This window comes from Mytilus edulis, chromosome 7 (assembly GCF_963676685.1).
Source record: "Mytilus edulis chromosome 7, xbMytEdul2.2, whole genome shotgun sequence".
NCBI classification, from domain to species: Eukaryota; Metazoa; Mollusca; class Bivalvia; order Mytilida; family Mytilidae; genus Mytilus; species Mytilus edulis.
Window position 1 is genome coordinate 14,095,284 of NC_092350.1, and position 20,497 is coordinate 14,115,780.

Below are 20,497 nucleotides of genomic sequence, written 5' to 3' on the forward strand. Positions count from 1 at the left end.
ACAATTAATTTATAACACAATACCTTATAGTTATAGTGCATCCATGTGTCAATTTTCATTAGTTATTGATTTTCTTTTTTAAAAAGTCACTGAACACAAACGGTAGCTTATCAAAATACAATAAATGTTTTATTCTGTGATATAAACAACAATCAGCTATGACGCGGAATACAGGTCATAAATTTTAAGTTGTCAATATACTATTTTTAATTCATAATATTCTAAATCAATGATTCAAAATCAGGAATACCACAATCGGTAAAATTGTGATACGACTATCCTCTTCAGTTCTTGAGTCAGTTTTTTTAATTTTAATTTCACTAGTTTTTCCTCATAACTATGCAGCAACCGTTTTAATGTAATAAGTACATCCCTGTAGGCTAATTTGGTTATGTGTGATTATTTTCAACGGTAACGTAGATTGATTCAATAAACATTTCATTGAACAGAAAATCGGAGGACTTACCTAATTTGCACTGGGTACCCGAGTTTCACAAAATCCAATACAAACAACAGTACCTTGCCTGCTCGACGAAATAATTGTCCATTAGATTGACAAAGACTATCTTCGTAACGAAAGAAATTCTTTAGAAATACTGTGAAACAGTTTAGTGGAATTTAACATTTGTGGTTCTAAAAACCTTCTGGGTTATTTTTATCTCTATCTATCTCTGACATAAGTTCAATCAGAACTTTTGTCTTTTAACCCTGTATTCCACAATTCCTCATTTCAAATTGAAAAATCCATCTAAAAGAAAGAAAAAAACAATGCTTTTAAACTTACAAATAGTAGCATATGTTAAAAAATGATTACTTTGGAATACCATAAGGACTATTTGGTTAATAGTAAATTAGAGGAATGCTGGAATATTGTGATGGCCAATATGTTACTTCTGATAAATTAGTTTTTAATTGGAAAGTTGAAATGATCATGTGCTTCATATATTTTAATTTTACCTAATTCTTCTAAATAAATGTAAAACATACGATATTCCCGTGCTTGTATTTGCTACCATGATTTTCTTGATAGAGGGTTGCTGCTCAGAAGGAAGCTATTAAACTTAACAGTTCCAAATGGTGAAGTTGAAATCATCCCTTCGTAAATTTTACGGACGCCATCACGAGTTGGTTGACCGTTATGGAATAACCGTTTCATACACGATATCGGATATGTTCCTTACGTCGTAACTACAATCCCCTTCTCTTTCATGAATGTGACCTACCAAATTAGAGTTTTTACCGGATTTGTTATAACATAAGAAACATGATTGTTGCCACATGTCACTGCTTACCCTTCCGGAGCACCTGAGATATCCCCTAGTTTTTTGCGGGGTTTATGTTGCTTATTCTTTAGTTTTCTATGATGTGTCATGTGTTCTATTGTTTGTCTGTTTGTCTTCTTTCATTTTTATCCAAGCGTTGCCAGTTTATTTTCGATTTATGAGTTTGACTGTCCCTCTGGTATCTTTCGTCACTCTTCGGGTCCATCAAAAAACCTTTATACAAGTTGTTTTCAAGATGAAAAAAAAACAAACAAACAAACTTGCTTTTACCTCTATGTTCTATTCTTAGTTATGACGTCCAAGTTAATTGGCATGCCGGACCATAAGACACATATTTTAATTAAAATAAATGATGATTGTGGCAAAGCTGGCTAAAATAAAAAAAGTATAAGTACTATCAGAGGAAAAGATCATTGTAAACGACAGACGACGATCGGATGGCGACGACGAAGGAAGTCGGTTGATGATAACAGAGTGGGATTAAAGGAGAAAGTTCATAAAAATCCTCATTTTATGTGTTGTTTTTCTTGCTTCAACAATAAATACCTCTGTGTCCTATAGGTATCATGCATAGTCGCATTTGTTATTCTTACTTGTGTTATTCTGTCTGGGATATGTTGGGAGTAACACGAAAATTAAAGCGTTCAGATATTGTTTCCGTCATCGGACGGTATTTTAAGTCACAGACAAAAACATTATTTTATAGTAATAAGATGTAGATAAATAGATAAGCTTCATTAAGTGGCTGCATATTGCACAAACAAGGACATAACGTACGCTCTATTGAGCTTTTAATCGACATGGGTACTTGGGGACTGGACTATTATTTTCGCATTTTTCTGTATGCATACTATGAACATACATATGTACTATACATAATGGTTATTTGCTAGTTACTGTCAATTCCAAGTTAACTATCCACGGTGGTCACTGATATATGGGTCATTTTTAAAAAATGTCGAATTTTCAGTACACCCATGCTTATTATTTTTTTTATTTCTAATGTAATTAAATATGTAACTTTTGTATTGGACATCAACCAAATAAATTGTGATTAATATTGTAATGGTTTAAATGAAAGCTTGTCGGATTTGTGATTTAGAACATTAATAATAAACACACCTTAAATCTATTTTGATAAGATTAAACTGCATTTAAGACCGATTTTGTGGATATTTGTCTGTGTACAGTGTCAGAAAAACACATTTCATATGATATAATATGGTGATTTATGTGAATGTGAACATGGATTCAGCTCCTGTACTCCAGCACGATCATTGTATTATTGGTAATGGATCCCTAAATGGGACATTTGGAGAGTATTTACCCCAACACTCAGACTTTGTTCGTGTTTGTACCGAAGTCGGAACTCCAAGTCAACAAAAGGTAAACAATGTCACAAACAATGGTCACGAAGACGATGAGTTCTCGTATTCCCAGCCCTCACAAGAGTCCGTCTATGTTCCCCAACAAGAATTTATAGCAAAACTAGACTACGATCTTGCTGATCTACCAAAAGAAACATATATTTCAAAACTTATTGAAAAGACAAATAACTCTGACGATTGCCTAACATGGTACCGAAGTACTCTAGCTGGTAGAGCAAAATCTATACAGGGGTGTCCCACAGGGAAACTTTACAACAGAAAATCTACGACAAAAAGCACTTCTACGTCTAAATATGCTAGGGATTGCTATATCATATATATGTTCCTGCAAAGTGATAAAGCGCAAATCGACTAAGTCTTCAGAAAAGATGACAATAAATTAAGTGTTGTTGAGCATAACAACGAAGTGGTTTCTAATGAAATTATCGAAATGTGCGCAAATATCCATATTTTATTAGAAAGAGTTTCGGAACTAGAAAAATCAGACCAGAAACATGAAAAAATGATTAAAATCTTACAAACTGAAAACAATAAACTTCGTTCGCAATATTTAGATTTAAATGAACAACTAGCTACTCATTTAAGGGACTACGAGAGAAAATCAACACAAAACGATGCCAAATTTAAAGTGCTGTCCCAGTCGACAAAAATATTGGATGATTTTGATCTGAATAACTTTCAGCAAGATATTAAGACTATGAATATCGAACTTGATAGACATAACAAATTACAATCGGTTATGCAAAAGTCATTAAATGAACTAAAATTAATTGTTAAACCGTCTTACGCATCGATAACTTCCCCCAGTAGAGCCTCTGGTGAGTTAAAAGGCAGCACGTCGTTACACTCTACGGACACGAAAAAGTCACAGATCAATGAACATTTAAATGTACAGACTACCCCAGGAAATAGTAACGGTACAAATGTAACCTTGAAAGAAAGTGATCATTTGTCATCGCAAGTAGACCATTCAAAACATTTTGTGTCGAATCCCGAATTAGATCATTTAAAGGAAACAGCGAAAGTTCCAAACAAGGATCATTTAAATTTTAAAATTCCGGTACGTGTACAAGGTAATACCGAAGAAATAAAACCATTAAATGAGAATATTTTTGTTGGTGTAACACCAAAGAAACAATCCGCTAGATACTATTTATCCGGAATAGATAACAAATCAACACGATCTGGAATTTTACAATTTCTCGAAGTGAAAGGTGTTAACAGTACGTTTCTACAACTATTTCACGGCAGATACAATTATTCACGAATATCAGCTAAGTTAAACGTCACAGAAGAATCCGCAAGCATTATCGAGACCGAATCATTCTGGCCTACTGGTGTACGCTGTAGGAGATGGCTGAACAATCACGACTGGCAAGACAGATGTAATGAACATTCATAGAAAGATACAAGTCGAACACTACAAGATTATCAAACACTTAAAATGTTGTACATGTATATAATGTTTATATTTAACAAATGTTTTATCATTAATGCTTTAATGAGTCTTAATATTTTATCATGGAATGTCAGAGGGATTATGTCCTCTACCTTATGTCTTGCAAACTTACTAGAATCTACAAACTGTGATATTGCTATAATAAGTGAACATAAGCTAAAACCAAATTTATTGCCTTATATGAACAGTATAGATATGAGATACAAGAGTATTTCAAAAACTGACAAGTTAAATGATTTATGTAATTGTACACATGGTAAAGGTGGTATTTCTATTTTATACAAAGCATCTTTACAATTTTCAATAGAAGAAATTACAGAAACAAATTCAGATAGAATTGTTGGTGTTGAGCTGAAAAACAAAAGTTTTGGGTCAATTTTTATTTTCGGTGTATACTTACCTGCTGACGGTTCGATTGATAATTATAGACAAGAGTTAAACGCCCTTGATGATTTATACACATATTACATTAACTACGGCAAAGTCGTTGTTGCAGGTGACTTCAATGCTAGTTGTATAAACAAAAATCTACAGTTTACAAACACGACAAAATCAAAAGAACTGCAAAATTTTGTACATAGACATAATATTTGTCATCAATTTATTGACACATGCAAAATAAGGTCCAGAGTTCACATTTACATTTAAAAACACAATGTTAGATTATATATTGATAGACGAGACGTTAGTCAGACAATTAAGACGGTATGAAATCCTAGAAGAAGGAATGTTTAGCTCGACATCGGATCACCTACCAGTTATCGCCTGTGTGGAACTAGACGAACATCCGCATGTTGACTTAAACAATTTTTCCAAACTCCCAGCTTGGCATAAGATAAATGAACATAGTATTAAAGTATATCAAGATACATAGTGTGCTCCTTTAGATATACTTATACAAGAAGTGCAGAATAATGACATTGACATAAACCTTTTTTATCATAATCTGGTGAATACGTTTATAAATACTGCGAAAAAGACAATTCCGTGCAATATGTATAATCCGCACACAAAAACCTACTGGAATGCCGACGTGAAGCAAGCACACACGAAAGAACGAAATATGCGAAGAGTGTGGATGCAAGAAGGAAGACCCAGAGGTATGCAACACGAGTCGTATTTTAATTACAAACGAGCCAAAAGAGATTTTAGAAACTGTGCAGTTTAGAAATCACTGGAACAATTACAGAATGATTGGAACTTTCCAGAATTATCCTAATAAAAGATGCGTCGAAATGGCAAAAAGTCAAAGCCAAAGTTATTGACTAGCATTTGAAATAAACATGATAAACAGACTTTTAATAATTGTTTTTTAAATAAAAGGTTTATATAAATGTACATGATGTACATTGTATTCAATTGTTTGTTAACGTTTAAATTGCAATAATTTTATACATAGGCAGTCACTCTCAAAATTTAGACTAAGTGATCATTCCCTAGGCATTGAATTAGGAAGGTACAGAAACATTCCAAGAGCACAAAGATTATGTAAAAAATGTGAAGTCCTAGATGATGAATTTCATTTCTTTTTGTATTGTGACATTAACTTATCTTTGCGTTCTAATCTTTTTGCTTATCTAAAAGACTATGTACCATTATTTCAACATCTTGGTGCATTCAATAAACTTAAACACATTCTTAACCCCATCCCTGAACTTGTTTGTCATATTGGAGTCTTCATAAAACAGTCTTTAGAACTGAGGGAGTCAGACCCGTGTCAGGCAAGGTTATGATGGTGTTTTTTTACATACATTTATAATTGAACTCTAATGTTCTATTATTCTATATATTGTATTGTATTATTTTGTATTTCATTGTATTTCATTGTATTTCACTGTATTGCATTGTATAGTATAAAATTATGGTTTGATTGTATTGCTTGACCCTCATGGGTGTAATTTTGCAATAAAGATTATTATTAAATGAGTTATTACTATTAATAATAACTAATAATCATGCAAGTGATATTTTATATAAAAAAAATGAAAGTAATTAAACAATTTGGTTTCTTAACAAAATAAGATGATTCAATATCAATCCTTTTACAATAGATTTTGATAACATCTAATATTATTCAGGAAAACTACAAGTACCATTATATGGTTTAGGAAAAAACTAATTTTGTTTATCTAAATTTTCTTCAAATCTCAAAACAAGAGTTGTGCACAAACAATCACCGAAAAGACTTATTTTCCAAATGTCCACTTAGTTATCATAAAATTTTGATAAATGTTCATTAAAAATGCTAATCATAATGAAAAATGTTCTTATATATCTAAATCAAGTGAATCTTATGAAAAGAAATTATTTAAAGAAATTGTCTTGAAACTTATTAAATATGTTATCTTCAGTTTGGTTAATTTCTTTCAAAATTTGTCAGACTCTCCAGAAAAAGTAAAGTGCACTTCTAAAGATGGTGACACTTTAATGGTCTATTAATTAAATCATTTTTTTTCCCAGTATATTATATTGTTGAAAGTGCTGGACTGGCATGATACATATTCTTGGTATACATTTACAAAGAATATTTCAATCAACCTAGGCCTTTTAGATAAAGTTAATAATTGCAGGGACTTGAATGAATTAAGACTTTTAAAGTCCTTAGTAAAAAATGAATTTAAAGAAAAATAAAAAAATAATAACTTATGATAAAAACTGTAAAGTTAACTTGATTGTGTCAATTAAGGTAGAGAATTTTTGGTCATAATTTAGAAATAGAAAATAGTGGACAATATAAAATTCCTAGAAAGGATAGAATGTGTAAACTGTGCCTCTTGTAGGTCAATGAAGAACACCTATTCCTTGATTGTAAAATTAACAAAACAACTTTGAGATATAAATCTATTTGAAAATTATTTACCTTCTCATTAAAATGTCTCTAACCCAAGAACAAAAAGTAAAAGAAATGCTTAACCTCTAAAACATGGATCATGTTTAAAATATCATATGACAATAAAAATATTATCAAATTTTGCTGTACTGAATATTTCTAATACTTATAAATATTTTATTCAATAAAGAAATAATGAATTGCCTAAATTTTATTTAGCGTAAGTCCTAAAGACAATCTTAAACATATGTTAAGATCAGTCTATCTACAATAATAAACCATTTTGATTTTAGAAAATTAATTTGAGAAACACCTAGACAATAGAAAAAGGCAGGCATTGTAAATGTTTGCAGTATATTTGAAAATGAATTTCAGTTATTCTTCACTACCAAAAAATAGACTTAATATAAAAAATAACTTAAATTGATCAAAAATTATTTAAAAGGTATAATATCAAAACTAATAGTCAGGAGACAATTATTTTTTAATTAAGCTGTTTGTTCAACTAGTTTTATTGTTTCATTTTATTTTTGAATTTCTTGTCATAATCACAGTTATTAAATTTGACAAACACATACATGTATATTTTACCTGAGACACCTGACCTGTAAGTTATATAATTTTAACACTTCAATGCATTCAAGATTTCCCTTTATCCTTGACTAGTTTTTGATTAATACCTTGTGTATTAAAAAAGCAACAGGGGGTATGATGATGAACATATAGGGCCACCATGGTGAACATATTTTTTATGGCCACCATTAATAAGATAAAGTCACAGGTAGCACTGTATGATAAGGGCAAGATTATTATATTCTACCAAAATCGGAACCAAAATAATTACTTCCACAATCTACGAGCCCCCTTCCCTCCCTCATAATTAAATTGTTGTCCCTTAATGGCATCATTAAACATTCCATTGTGCAGGAAATCTGAGGACCTACCTAGTTTGTACTGGAAAACAAAGGAGTAGGTCCGGTAAGGGCCGATTTTGGCTTTTCAAGTTCATCAAACGAAAGATGTTGGACACTTTTTAAACACTTAAATGTTTATTTAAATTGATTCAATTTGTGTATGTAAAAGATTTTAACTAATTAAGTCATTTAAAACGCTCAGATTTAAGCTTAAATATGAAAAATCTATCAAATATGCCAAAAACCGTCACTTTTCAGATGGTTTTTGTCAAAAATGAAAGTTGCCGCATCTGCGTTCAACCTCAACCTTTATAAATGTTATGTATTATCATTAAATACAACTTCAATATTATGAATGAACACGAATGCGGCCACTTTCATTTTAGACGGAAACCGTCGAAAATTTAACTAAAATGCTCTAACTGTGAAGATTTCAGTAATTTAGCATGACTTAATGATGCTAGTATCCGATATATGTGTATTGTATTGTCAAAAACAGTCCATATTTATGTAGCAGAAGCATTCTGCTTTCCAGTAAATAGCTTAAAGATTACAGTTTCATACTTTTGTAAAACTGCTATATTTTGAGGCCAAAAAGGGGTCTTACTGAACCTACGCCTTTACACTTTTTAAAAATAAGTAATATTTAGGTTAATTTCCTTTGTCCATAATTGTCTTGTTGTTATATTTCTGACTTGTTACATGTGTTCCCTCACATAGTAATTACTAGTTGAATTAATCTGGATTTCATAACTAGTTTCACCTCTACAATGTTAACCGATTATGTATGATTGGTTTGCTCATACAAGTTTGTTACCATGGATCATCCACAATTTTTAGAAAACCACGCAGACCAACATCGGAATTTAAATAAAAATAAATTCAATTTTCTTTAAGATAAAATACAATCATAAATTAAAAAGATAGGGTTACAAACATGACGGTATATGTTATTATTGTTTAAAATGTAAAATATTGTGTCAGACGTATTAACTTTCAGTTCTCTTCAGTATTTTAATTTAAAAACAATTTATAACCAGGATAAAAAATACTGCAAGGAGTAAGTATACCATTATACATAGGAATTCCAATTTAACAATTATCTTGCAAACATGAACACAACTATTGTCAAACAAGAAACTCAATTAATGGTGCATTCCAGGAACAAAGATTTTGATGATTAATATAATCGTGGATGTCAACAAGTCTCTGCTAGTAGTCATCAATGCTATATACTTATCCGAAAGCAGCAAATACTATGTTTTGAAAAACTTTATATGGACAACGACCTCCTACACCTAATGCTAGAATGCAACATCGAGTTATGTGCTGCGGTATTGAATAACATTACAGTTACTTGAACCCTGTGTTTTTGGTATACTTATTGATAGTACTATTGATGGGTGTGTAGGTGGATGTCGATGGATGTGCGTGATTGTGTTGATGTGTATGATGTTACTTTTTAACCTTGCACTTTAAAAATCAAGTTACGCCACTCTGTCCAATTAAAGTTCAGTAGTTGGAATACACTATCTCCCCCAATGGAGGTTAGCACGCTATTATGGCAGTACATGTATCACAATACATTTCATGACACCAGTGTTTTGGTATATTTTATTGGTAAGGGTATGATCTCTTAGGAACGACATAAAAAGTTCAATGTAGGATAAAAAAACTGAATTCACCTAATTTTTTCTCTGACCCCCCCCCCCCCCCGCCATTTTTTTTACACTCACCCCCTCTAAACCTTTCAATTTCGAGATATGTCAGTTTCATTAAAGCATGATATTTGGTACTCTAAAATCTTAAAAATAGCAAACCATTTGTGTCAGGAGCTCAATATTTTATAGACTTTTAAGTTATAACTTGTTTATCGAATGTCGTCAAAACATTGTGTTGTAACTGCATATGCATGCTAATATTATGTTATTAGTTATAAGCTTACAATAATATTTTTTAAGGCAGTGAAAAATAAACATGCAGGTCAAAGTATTTTCTCTCAGCTTAACGTAAACAAACACCGTTAAACAAATGACTGTTATTTATTTGGAGTTTATCAATTATTTAAAAGTTATAAAATTTTGCATTTAAATGACGCTTTAGATCTGTTTGTATTTTAAGTAGAGACGCAGACACACCCAGTCAGTATACAAAGTTATTCTTGGTCATGAACATAACAAAACGGTCCATTTAATCTATTCATTACCAAAATAAGTTCAATTCATATGTTTAAGAAAAGATTTTGGGAAAATAAAAAATTACAAACCAAAACGTATCGTTAGTATATTTGTTTACCAATGTTAATTGCAACGATGTTTAACACCGATATCATTCTGTACCACACGTGTTTCCTACAAATAGTCTGGATATACAATACACATAAGACATGTACGGCCATCAAATGCAGATGTACCTGACAGTGCAGTCAAACTCCTGTAAACGTAAATTTTACGCTTTACGTAAAAAAGTTTCTGTCTTTCTTAAGCACTTGTAAAATGTACAAACTGATTTTTTTTAATGTAAAAGAGGGGCGAAAGATACCAGAGGGACAGTCAAACTCATAGATCGAAAATAAACGTCATGGCTAAAAATGAAAAAGACAAACAAACAAATAATTGTACACATGACACAATATTAAAAACTAAAGAATAAGCAACACGAATCCCACTGGAAAATTGGGGTGATCTGAGGTGTTCCGGAAGGGTAGGCAGATCTGCTCCACATGTTGCACCCGTCATGTTGCTCATGTTAATACAATCCCGTTAAATAGTCTAATTCGGAAGGTCACATTCATCAAAAGTAGAGGGGATTGTAGTTACGACGTAAGGAACATATCCGATATCATCTGTGAAACGGTTATTCCATTACGATCAATTAACTCATGATGGCGTCCGTGACATTTTCGAAGGGATGATTTCAACTTCACCATTTGAAACTCTCGGTTTGATAGCTTCCTAGTGAGCAGCAACCCTCTTTCAAAGTAATCATGATAGGCAATACAAGCACGGAAATATTGTATCAATTGGGAGATTTTGAATTTCAAACTATATCATTAATGTACTTTGTACTTAGCTGACGATTCTCTCATCGCCTACTAGTTAATCTTTAGCGGTTCGTACCCAGTGGTAGGTAAACAATGATGAATCATTACTAAAACCTATACATTTGAAGTTGAATGCTAACAAAAATATATCTATTGCTTGAAATATTTAGGTAGATTTAGGTAGATTATGATTCATATTAGTATAGAAACAATTTCACAGAGAGCGCTGCATGATTGGTGCACATAGGAATTCTAATATATTGATATAAGAAGATGTGGTATGAGTGCCAATGAAAAAACTCTCAATCTAAGTCCCCACTTTGTAAAAAGTAAATTGATATAGATCATTGTATACTTCATGTCATCTGAAATCAAGAACGACATCGGCATATGAAAATAGTTTTATTCTCATGTTAAATTAATGCAGTTAAAATAGGATCAAACGTTTTAGAAATATGCCCAGTTGATCTATGTGTGTTTTTGTGGGTTTTTCATCATTCATGTAAATTAAGATCTTTCAGTTAATGCATTAAATGATATAAAAAGGTAAAATCAAAAAGCAAATTTGGTAGTTTTCAAAAATGTACAATATTCGTTTAGGGAATAACCATTTAGAATTATCTTCAGAGTTCGGAATGTTTGATATTCGACTACTTCCTGAACTTTTTCCCCAAAAGTATTTTGTAAATAAAGCATTCGCTACGAGCATTACAGAGTTTGAACAGTGACAGCAATCATAGACTGTAAGTAAACTACTGGTAGTTTCATACAAAACATATTTTTTTATATTAATAATATTAATGTAAACTAGTCGAAAATAAAACAGAATATAGTGTAATATGTAGATTTACTTTTATAAATATTCATAAATATTGTGTTCAATAACAATACACAATCGTCATCAAATTTAACGAAACATTAATAGTAAGTGCTAATTAAAAACCAATTGTTCAGAGAACCATTGATGGTCTTTCCACCAGTAAGGATCTTTTTTATATGAAAATATTAAAATTTGGTGTTAAATGTCAATTGTAGCGTCAAATGACAGCTAATTGAACGCTGATTCCAAAAAAGTATGGTTTCTATGGAAAAAGATATAGATAAGGGAGATAATTGTTTACTTCCGGTTCAAACCATGTTACTTCCGGTATAGTTTGATAGTTTAATTGACACTGATTCCAAAAATATATATTGGACCTCAAAACAAAAGACCCTAGGCCTCTAACACTTATGGGTTTCCAGTTAAAAATGCAAATCACTTATATCAAATATAAAAGGGGAAATAACTCTCATATGGAGTCTCCGGATAGCTTCGGTCAAAATAAATCAAATCATCCTGAGGATATATTTGTCGGTTTCTTATATGGTTGCGAATATTGAGCGATCACAAGAAAAACAGTGTTCGGGGAGATAACTCTTACATTGAAAAGATTTTGGTTACGCGGTGTCAGTTACAAAAGCATAATAACTGTTCGATATCATGTACCATATGTCTAAGCGACATCTTGCGAAACAAAAAAACTGTGAAGGAAAAAAAAGTTGGCGGAAGAAAAAAAATAATAATAATAATAATAATCAGAAGAAATCCAATAGGTCTTTCCACGGAAAAGTGGAAAGACCTAATTATATACATGTGATTCAATAACTAACATATTAACCAATTATTAAGGGTGTACAAAAATAAATGCATTTAGTTTAAACAAATTGTCACATATTAGCACGTGGTAAATTGCCAAAGACTGGTTGATTATAAACAGAACTGTATTGTGGCTGAGCAGGTGCCCCGTACCCCTGCTGTACTCCAGGAGCCGACGGATAAGCTGGCGACACCTGCTGTGCTGGTGGATACATCATGCCGTACGCAGGAGGTGGGGCAGAATATCCATATTGATTCATAGGCTGCATAGGCTGCATATATCCTGAAATTTTAAAACAAAATATTGTAAAAGAAAAGTTGTGTTCATAAAACCTGTATACAATGTTGCTAATAAAAATAAGTAATCAAACCCCTGTGTACATATGCATCTGCCCAAAATTAGGTAATCATAACAAATCTGCATACCATCCCTAATCAATATATTTTTACCTGGGTTATGACTGGTGTTTGTAACAGCTACATGTGTTCCTACGCCTCCACCTGTTGTTGTCATTACTCTGCCTGGTCTGCCTTTGTTACATCCTCCTTTTATACATATAACAACAATGACAACAAAAATGGCTCCTGCTGCCAATACACCTATAACCAATCCTGCTATGGCACCTCCGGAACTATAAAAAATATTAAACATTTATAACGTTTACAAAAATTGAGAATGGAAATGGGGAATGTGTCAAAGAGACAACAACCCGTCCAAAAAAAGACAACAACAGAAAGGACACCAATAGGTCTTCAATGTTACTAGTTTGCTTTACATGTTCACGATATGAACAACCGTTAAAGTGTTATTTTTTACAAAACAAGTTTGAACAAGCGATATTGCGTTGCCTGCTTTAATGGTCCGGATTCAATTCCCGCCGAGAATCTTTACGAAAAAGGTTATAAAACAAGTATTACATAAAATTAAATATATTAATGAGCCATGCATGTAAATGAAACCAAATTCAGATGTACCATGTCAGATAAATCTACGTCTTATTCGAGCGTAACTGATGAGTCTTTTGTAGACGAAACGCGCGTCTGGCGTATATACTAAATTTAGTCCTGGTATCTATGATGAGTTTATTTACAATCATTCAAAATGTCCAATCCAGTTATTTCCTATTGCTTACAGTTTCTGAGAGACAGACCTATCCACGAAAAAAAATGTTTGACCAATGAACCATGCAAATGAGTTGAAGATCAGATGAACTCTCTTAAACAGACTGCATATCTTGCAATTATTGCATACACTACATATAAATGATCAAATGTTTACAGTTTGTGAGTATTAGACCTAACGTTGACTTTTGAACAAAAAGAATGAGGTCAAGTTCAGACAAACCTGGCAATCAGACATATACATCATACATCATTGCATACAGCAAATATATTTAACCTTCTTACAGTACCCTAGAAACAGTGTAATCTTACTATGAAAATTTAACCTTAACAAATGAGACAAGGTCAGACATTTACATCTTGCAGTACATAAACCAAAATAATCAGATCAAAACAACAGAAAAATTACCGACGAAAATTGAGCTTTCTTAATATGAGGTATCTGTTTAAAATGTACAGTACTAGTATATAGCAACAATAATAGTTAACGCCGTCGCCGCCCGAGAACAGTAATCTATATGATTTACTGAATGCACTCTTCTAACATAGATATAAATATCTGAATACAGCAGAATCAATTTGACCAAACAGAGACTAAAATAACGATGTTTATATAAGGTCAAGCTGATTAGTTATTCAATAAATCCAACTTTTAAATAGAGTGTCACTCTTTTAAACATCATCATATAAGAAGTTGGAAATGTAATTGTCGTGACAAAGTCTTTTCAAAAACAATACGACCTTGTCCTTTCCAATTGTTTATTTTAATTTTCGTGACATTGCTGTTCCATTTTCACCTTATGATCGGTTGCACTTAACACAGTTAGAATATGAATCCATAAGAGTATTTACAGTAATGTCAAATGATCCAATACTAGTAGTATTTTCGTAATTAAACTTTAGGTATAGATACCATCAAACTTTGTGGCGAAAACTTTTTGTCACGGAAATTAACTGTTGAATCGACTAAAGTATTTCTCATAACATGAAAGATTGTCGATATGCATTAAATTGAGAATGGAATTGGGGAATGTGTCAAAGAGACAACAAAACGACAAAAGAGCATAAAACAGCCGCAGGTCACCAACGGGTCTTCAATACAGCGATAGGTGTGTTTCAGCAGTTTCGGCCCCTAGACCAAAATATGTACTAGTTAATGACGATGGACGATAAACACAACAATATATAAAAAAAAAAGTAAAATCACAAAAATACTGAACTTAGAGGAAAATCAATTCGGAAAGTCCATAATCACATGGCAAAATCAAAAAACAAAACGTATCAAAAACGAATGGACAAGAACTGTCATATTCCTGACTTGGTACAGGCATTTTCAAATGTAGAAAAAGAAACTAAAAATTAAAAATCACACAGGTCAAACAAAGGCCAGACGAGCCTAACTTCGGACAGGCACAAAAATGCAGCGGGGTTAAACATGATATTTTTATATCTCAAGCCTCCCCAATACACCTAGCTTCTGTAGAAAAAAAACAATCACACATCAATACGCACAGTTTAAAAGAAGTCAGAATCTCCGAATCCGATGTCGGAAAAGGTAACAAAAGAAACTGAACAAAATGACAATGATATATAAATTAACAGAGAACTACTAGTAGTAACTGTAATGATAGATCTGGACCTCGATTAAATTGTTTTGTAAGATTATGTCTTAATCGTATGAATATCATGTACAATCCATCCCGTTAGAGGTTTAGTATCATACAATATATGAGAAGAAAATAACCCGTATCATGCCAACAACTAGTTTAAGAATAAATGTGTCTATTTCCGATACAAAGACCCTATAAGTGAATCAATATCAAGATGGTTAATAACACTACAAAGAGATAACTCGGCTGAACGTTTTAATCACATTGTATTGGTAAGGATTTTGTAAGCTTCTCGATGATCAAAATTAGTGTTATCAAATTGTTATATATCTATAGATTTTTTTTCCGAGAAAATTCGTGGTTCAATTTATTTAAAATTTTTGTATTTTTGTCAAAGGCTATAAGTAAATATTTTGTCAAAATTTTCTGAAAATTAAACGAGTCAAATTAATTGAAGTCAAGGTGTTTGGTACCACCTTGAAGCCAAAATATGCCAATTTGAATGACCTGACAACAGTGTCGTAACTATATCTCTTCTTGATAAGTCTGTTTAGAGGTTTTCAATGCTTTTGAGGTGAATGCTGTTATGTTTGTTCTTTGGGAAAAGTATTAACATAACAGATTGGATGGGAAATACCTGAACGTATAAGATGTCTGCATTTTATTTACGAAAGATTTCCTAGTACCTCTGATTTTATTAAGTAAATGGTTTGACTAGTTTGTGTTATCAAAAACCCTGGTGTAATAATTTTTCAGTTATATGCGTAGATTTCTTTCGCTAAAACTAATTCGTTGTTACATACACGAGCGAATCATGTAGTTATTATGTAATAATATCGTCGGCATGTATGAATTTGTCAATTTATTTATTTATATCGTAAAACAGATGTGGCATGATTGCTAATGAGAAAACTCCTAACCAAAGACGAAGTTCGCAAGACAGAGCACCGTATGGTCTTTAAACTAGCGGTCTGACTTTTGCTAAAAACAATTATATACGAAAACAAACAAACAAATAGGATGGGCAGCAACACCAAACAAATAGCTTTTGTTTCATCATTCTTCATTCATTGATTTGAAATAATCATGGTTCATACTTACATAACATAGTCTCCGTAGTCATAATAATAGTAATAACAATATTGGTATCCAGAATATCCGCTGCAGTATCCACTACAATAGGTGGAGTAAGACCCGTATGTATAGCTGTACTTGTAGCAGGTGTCACATAGTACTTCGTCTTCAAAATAAAATAAGAACGATTAAACACAATATTTTGTACGATTATGTTGAAAGCTTTTAACTAACTCGTAAATGAGTCAAAAATTACGAAACAACAGAGAGAGTATAAACAGCCATGCACGCAAAGACAGCATTATCAAAGGGAACTCTTTTTGAGGCAAATGATCTACATTGACTGATTATAACGCTTCTAAAGTACTGCCATTTCAATTGCTTATATTTTCAATATGATAAGAGATTCAATTGATTTGAAATTGCTGGTATCAGAATACGGTTTGGCTTTTTTTGTGACATTTGACTTCATGAGCTCATAAACACTTACATAAAGTGTTGGCTATTAAAATATTTTGGTCTCAATTTTTACTGAAAAGATACTGATTGTTATGATATAAAAATGTTGTTATAATTACACATATATTAATAGCAGGTATGTATATACCACAGAATACTCAATTCAGTTTTTTAGGCTTTGGGTTTTTTTTACCTGAGAAGGATCTCCTGTAAATGGCTATTCTATGTCAAGTTTTTGTAGAGAGTATCGCTTCGGAAAAAATGTCAAGTTTTTGTAGAGGGTATCGCTTCGGAAAATATAACATTTCTAAACATATACCTTAGACAATGCAATGTAGTAAATATTCTATTTACCATTTTCTTTGATCTTTAAAAAAACAAAATTGATAGGCACATGTTATTTCTAATATATTTTTTATTTTACATTATATGGCATCGATACTTAAGATATATTTCTCAATAGTGCTTATTATCCCTTTGAATGCTGTACAAATATGGCTTATAGATAAGCTAGAATTGTTCTTATATAGAGCGTTACAACTATATTATTATTTTCCTCATGTGCAGTATGTCATCTCGGAAAAACTGTTGTAATAGGTGTGAATTGAGTAGTTTCCTACTTAAGAATCAAATTAATGTTTCATTGATCTACGTTTATATTTTATTTAGTTCGATTAATTCACACTATATTACATGGCAGATGCTTACCCTTCCGGGCACCTGAGACCAACAGTTTTATTGGGGTTCGTGTTGCTTAGTCTTTAGTTTTCTATGTCGTGTCTGGTGTACTATAATTTGTCTATTTGTCTTTCTTTTTTTGTTAATGGTGTTGTCAGTTAAGTTTCGATCTATGAGTTTGACTGTCCCTCTGGTATCTTTCGAGCCTCTTTTCCTCGTGTTAACTATAACAGTTTATGTTTTAAAATAACAAATTCATGAATAACTTCACAAATGTGTCGCTCTTCGGTATTTCTTGAATACTTTGATTTGATAAACTTTTCGAGAAAATTATCAGCAACTACATTGTCATTATTTTGGTACGATTAACTTAATTATAAAACATACCGCAACCATTGCAATTACATTTAGTTTTTTTTTTAAACCCAACCTTGGACTGATATTTCTTTTGTTTTTGTCATTTGATGTGGGACATTTTATACTTGAATACTTTTCCAAGGTTTGGCTATGATTTACTTAATGGTATTACTACCACTGGGTCGATGCCTCTGCTGGTGGACTGTTAGTCCCCGATGGTATCACCAGTCCAGTAACCAGTACTTCAATACTGGCATGAAAAAACGGATTTTTTTGTGTTATTAAAATCTGATGTTCAAAAATGCTAGAAATGATTATAAATTAAGGAATGTATCTCCCTCCTGCAAAGCTCTGATTCCGTTCACGAATTTGGCTATACTTTTTGGACCTTTGGGATTATATCTCTTCATCTTTTATATAAGCTTTGGATTTCAAAAAAATTAGCTACGAGCTTCTCTGAAAACCATGTATTGTTGAAATGCTCATCTGGTGCAGGGAAATTGGTACCGTTAATGTTATTATATATATACTTGATTTTTGAACTTTTGTTAATAAAACTATGAGACAGTTCTATTCCATTTATATCTCTTTTCGAACAGCGGTGTACTGCTGTTGCAATTATTATTCAGCTGACATATGATATAAGGTATTCTGATGTTGGTATATTAACGAACGATAAACTACTACATGTTCCCGGATGTGTAGACACTGACCCTTCCTGTAATTCTGAAATTATAGTGAATAAAGTGGTAAATGTTGATTGTCTCTTTTTGCGATTAAACAATAATATGATCGTTACTAAACTCACCTATGATAAAAAGTAAGACTAAAATCGCATTATACATATTGTCTGTTGAAATTCATGTAGACAATTCACAGTATCTCAATATTGGAATTCAATATAACTACTTGGAAACCACATAAATAATAACTGTGACGTATAGAAATACAATGAAGCATTTAATTTTAACTATTTAAATATTATACATACATTTCGCAATAAGGTTCGATAGTTTAACACACTGTGACTTGCATCTTAAAATCAATAATTGTGTAATATACAGGTTTTGTATTTTTTGGCTTAAAAGAATTTTCATAATGTTTATTGTTCATAGAAACTAGTTTGACATCAAACAAGCTATCAAAAGCGTGGAATATTTGTTTTTCTTAAATACCATAATAATCAATCACCATTGTTGAAAATTAAAAAGTCAATAAGATAAGCAAACTCAGTGGAATTATGCCAAAAAAAACCTGTCAAAATGAATACTGCAAATTTCTGTTATCATATTGAAATTGGTATGATCTAAATTTGATTAAAACTTGTGTTAAATAAACAATTTTGTAACTGTTTTTATTTATAATTAAAGTGGGCAAAACGTCCCTGAAATACAAAAAAAAATCATAATTTCATTCTCATACTCATAACATTATTGTTTTAGATCTGTTTGTATTTAAGGTAGCACAATACAAAGTTTTTTTCACTCCCAATCAGACAACTTTAAACTGATGTACTTCATTTCATCCTTCTTTATATTTTATAAATGAGGTACCGAAAGAAAGAAAAAAGATTAATCTTTCAAATTGTGATAATTTCATTATGACATAATTATTACATAATTAATTATTATGTAATTAGTTGCTATATTGTTATGTCCACTCTTGAATGAATTGAGCGTCTTTGTTCTTCATTGCATCCCAGAATATTTTAAAGATTCTTGTACAACACAGCTTGATCCCCAAAAATGCGTCTCAGATTTCCAAAAAACATCAATAGATTTTTTGTATACCCAATTGAATTTAGTGGTCTCTTATGAATTGATGTTGCAAACTTCATTGAAGATTTATGAGAGAATGAAATACAATAGGAAAAATCTAAGACACGGTTTTCGAGGTCAAACTGTGTTGTGCACGAATATATAAAATATTATGGGATGCTATGAATAACAAAGAGGCTAAATTCATTCAAGTATGGTCATCACAATATGGCAACTGATTACATAACAATTAATAATGTAATAATTATGTCATAATGAAATTATCAAAATTTTAAAGATTAATCCTTCTACTTTCTTTTGGTACCTCATTTATAAAATTTAAAGAAAGATGAGTGGAGTTACATCAGTTTAAAGATGTCTTATTGGGGATGATAAATCTTTGTATTGTGCTACCTTAAACGACATCAAAAAAATTGTGAATCAATACAAACAAAAAAAAATGTTTGATTTATGACAAAACGGCATTGTGACTGAAGGAAGAATGTTGTTACTAATTAAAGATAACCTAAAACATATATTTTACGATATTTGCTTTTGTCTTGTTATTCAAGCAAACTGATATTTTCTTTGTTCTTGCACTTATCGGAAAGTATGATAAACTTAAATCTTTTCTTTCAAAAAATATTTGGGGCATGTTCCCCAATTCTACAAGATTTCATTGTTTGCTTACAAAACTATATCTCATTTGAATCAGCTACATAATCATATGATACAGACACATTGTATGTCGTAATTTCATTTTGGGGGTTTTGCCCCAAACTGAAAACTGAAAATGATAGCTTGCTTCGTCATTGAATGCTGCTTTTCAAAAATAAGTTATTTTATCATTGTGCCCCAAAATATATACAAGCTTGCCAATATAAAAA

The 20,497-nt window shown here is 31.6% G+C and overlaps 1 protein-coding gene across 1 annotated transcript; it reads right to left on the minus strand.

The window, feature by feature from the left end:
• Nucleotides 1-11,299: 11,299 nt before the first annotated feature.
• On the minus strand, nucleotides 11,300-18,785 carry LOC139529989 (cysteine and tyrosine-rich protein 1-like). The gene is made up of 5 exons (XM_071325996.1): nucleotides 18,662-18,785; nucleotides 16,387-16,525; nucleotides 13,004-13,185; nucleotides 12,537-12,836; nucleotides 11,300-11,848 (listed from the first exon to the last, which is right to left on the minus strand). The coding sequence occupies exons 1-4, from the start codon at nucleotides 18,696-18,698 to the stop codon at nucleotides 12,625-12,627; spliced, it is 570 nt and encodes a 189-aa protein (XP_071182097.1). The 5' UTR covers nucleotides 18,699-18,785; the 3' UTR covers nucleotides 11,300-11,848; nucleotides 12,537-12,624.
• Nucleotides 18,786-20,497: the final 1,712 nt, after the last annotated feature.

Excerpts from the sequence above, each read along its gene's own strand:
- LOC139529989 (XM_071325996.1), bottom strand. The coding sequence starts at position 18,698 with ATGTATAATGCGATTTTAGTCTTACTTTTTATCATAG. Across the intron at positions 13,186-16,386 it reads GACTACGGAGACTATGTTAT|TTCCGGAGGTGCCATAGCAG; the intron begins GTAAGTATGAAC and ends TATTTTTTATAG. Across the intron at positions 12,837-13,003 it reads AAACACCAGTCATAACCCAG|GATATATGCAGCCTATGCAG; the intron begins GTAAAAATATAT and ends TTAAAATTTCAG.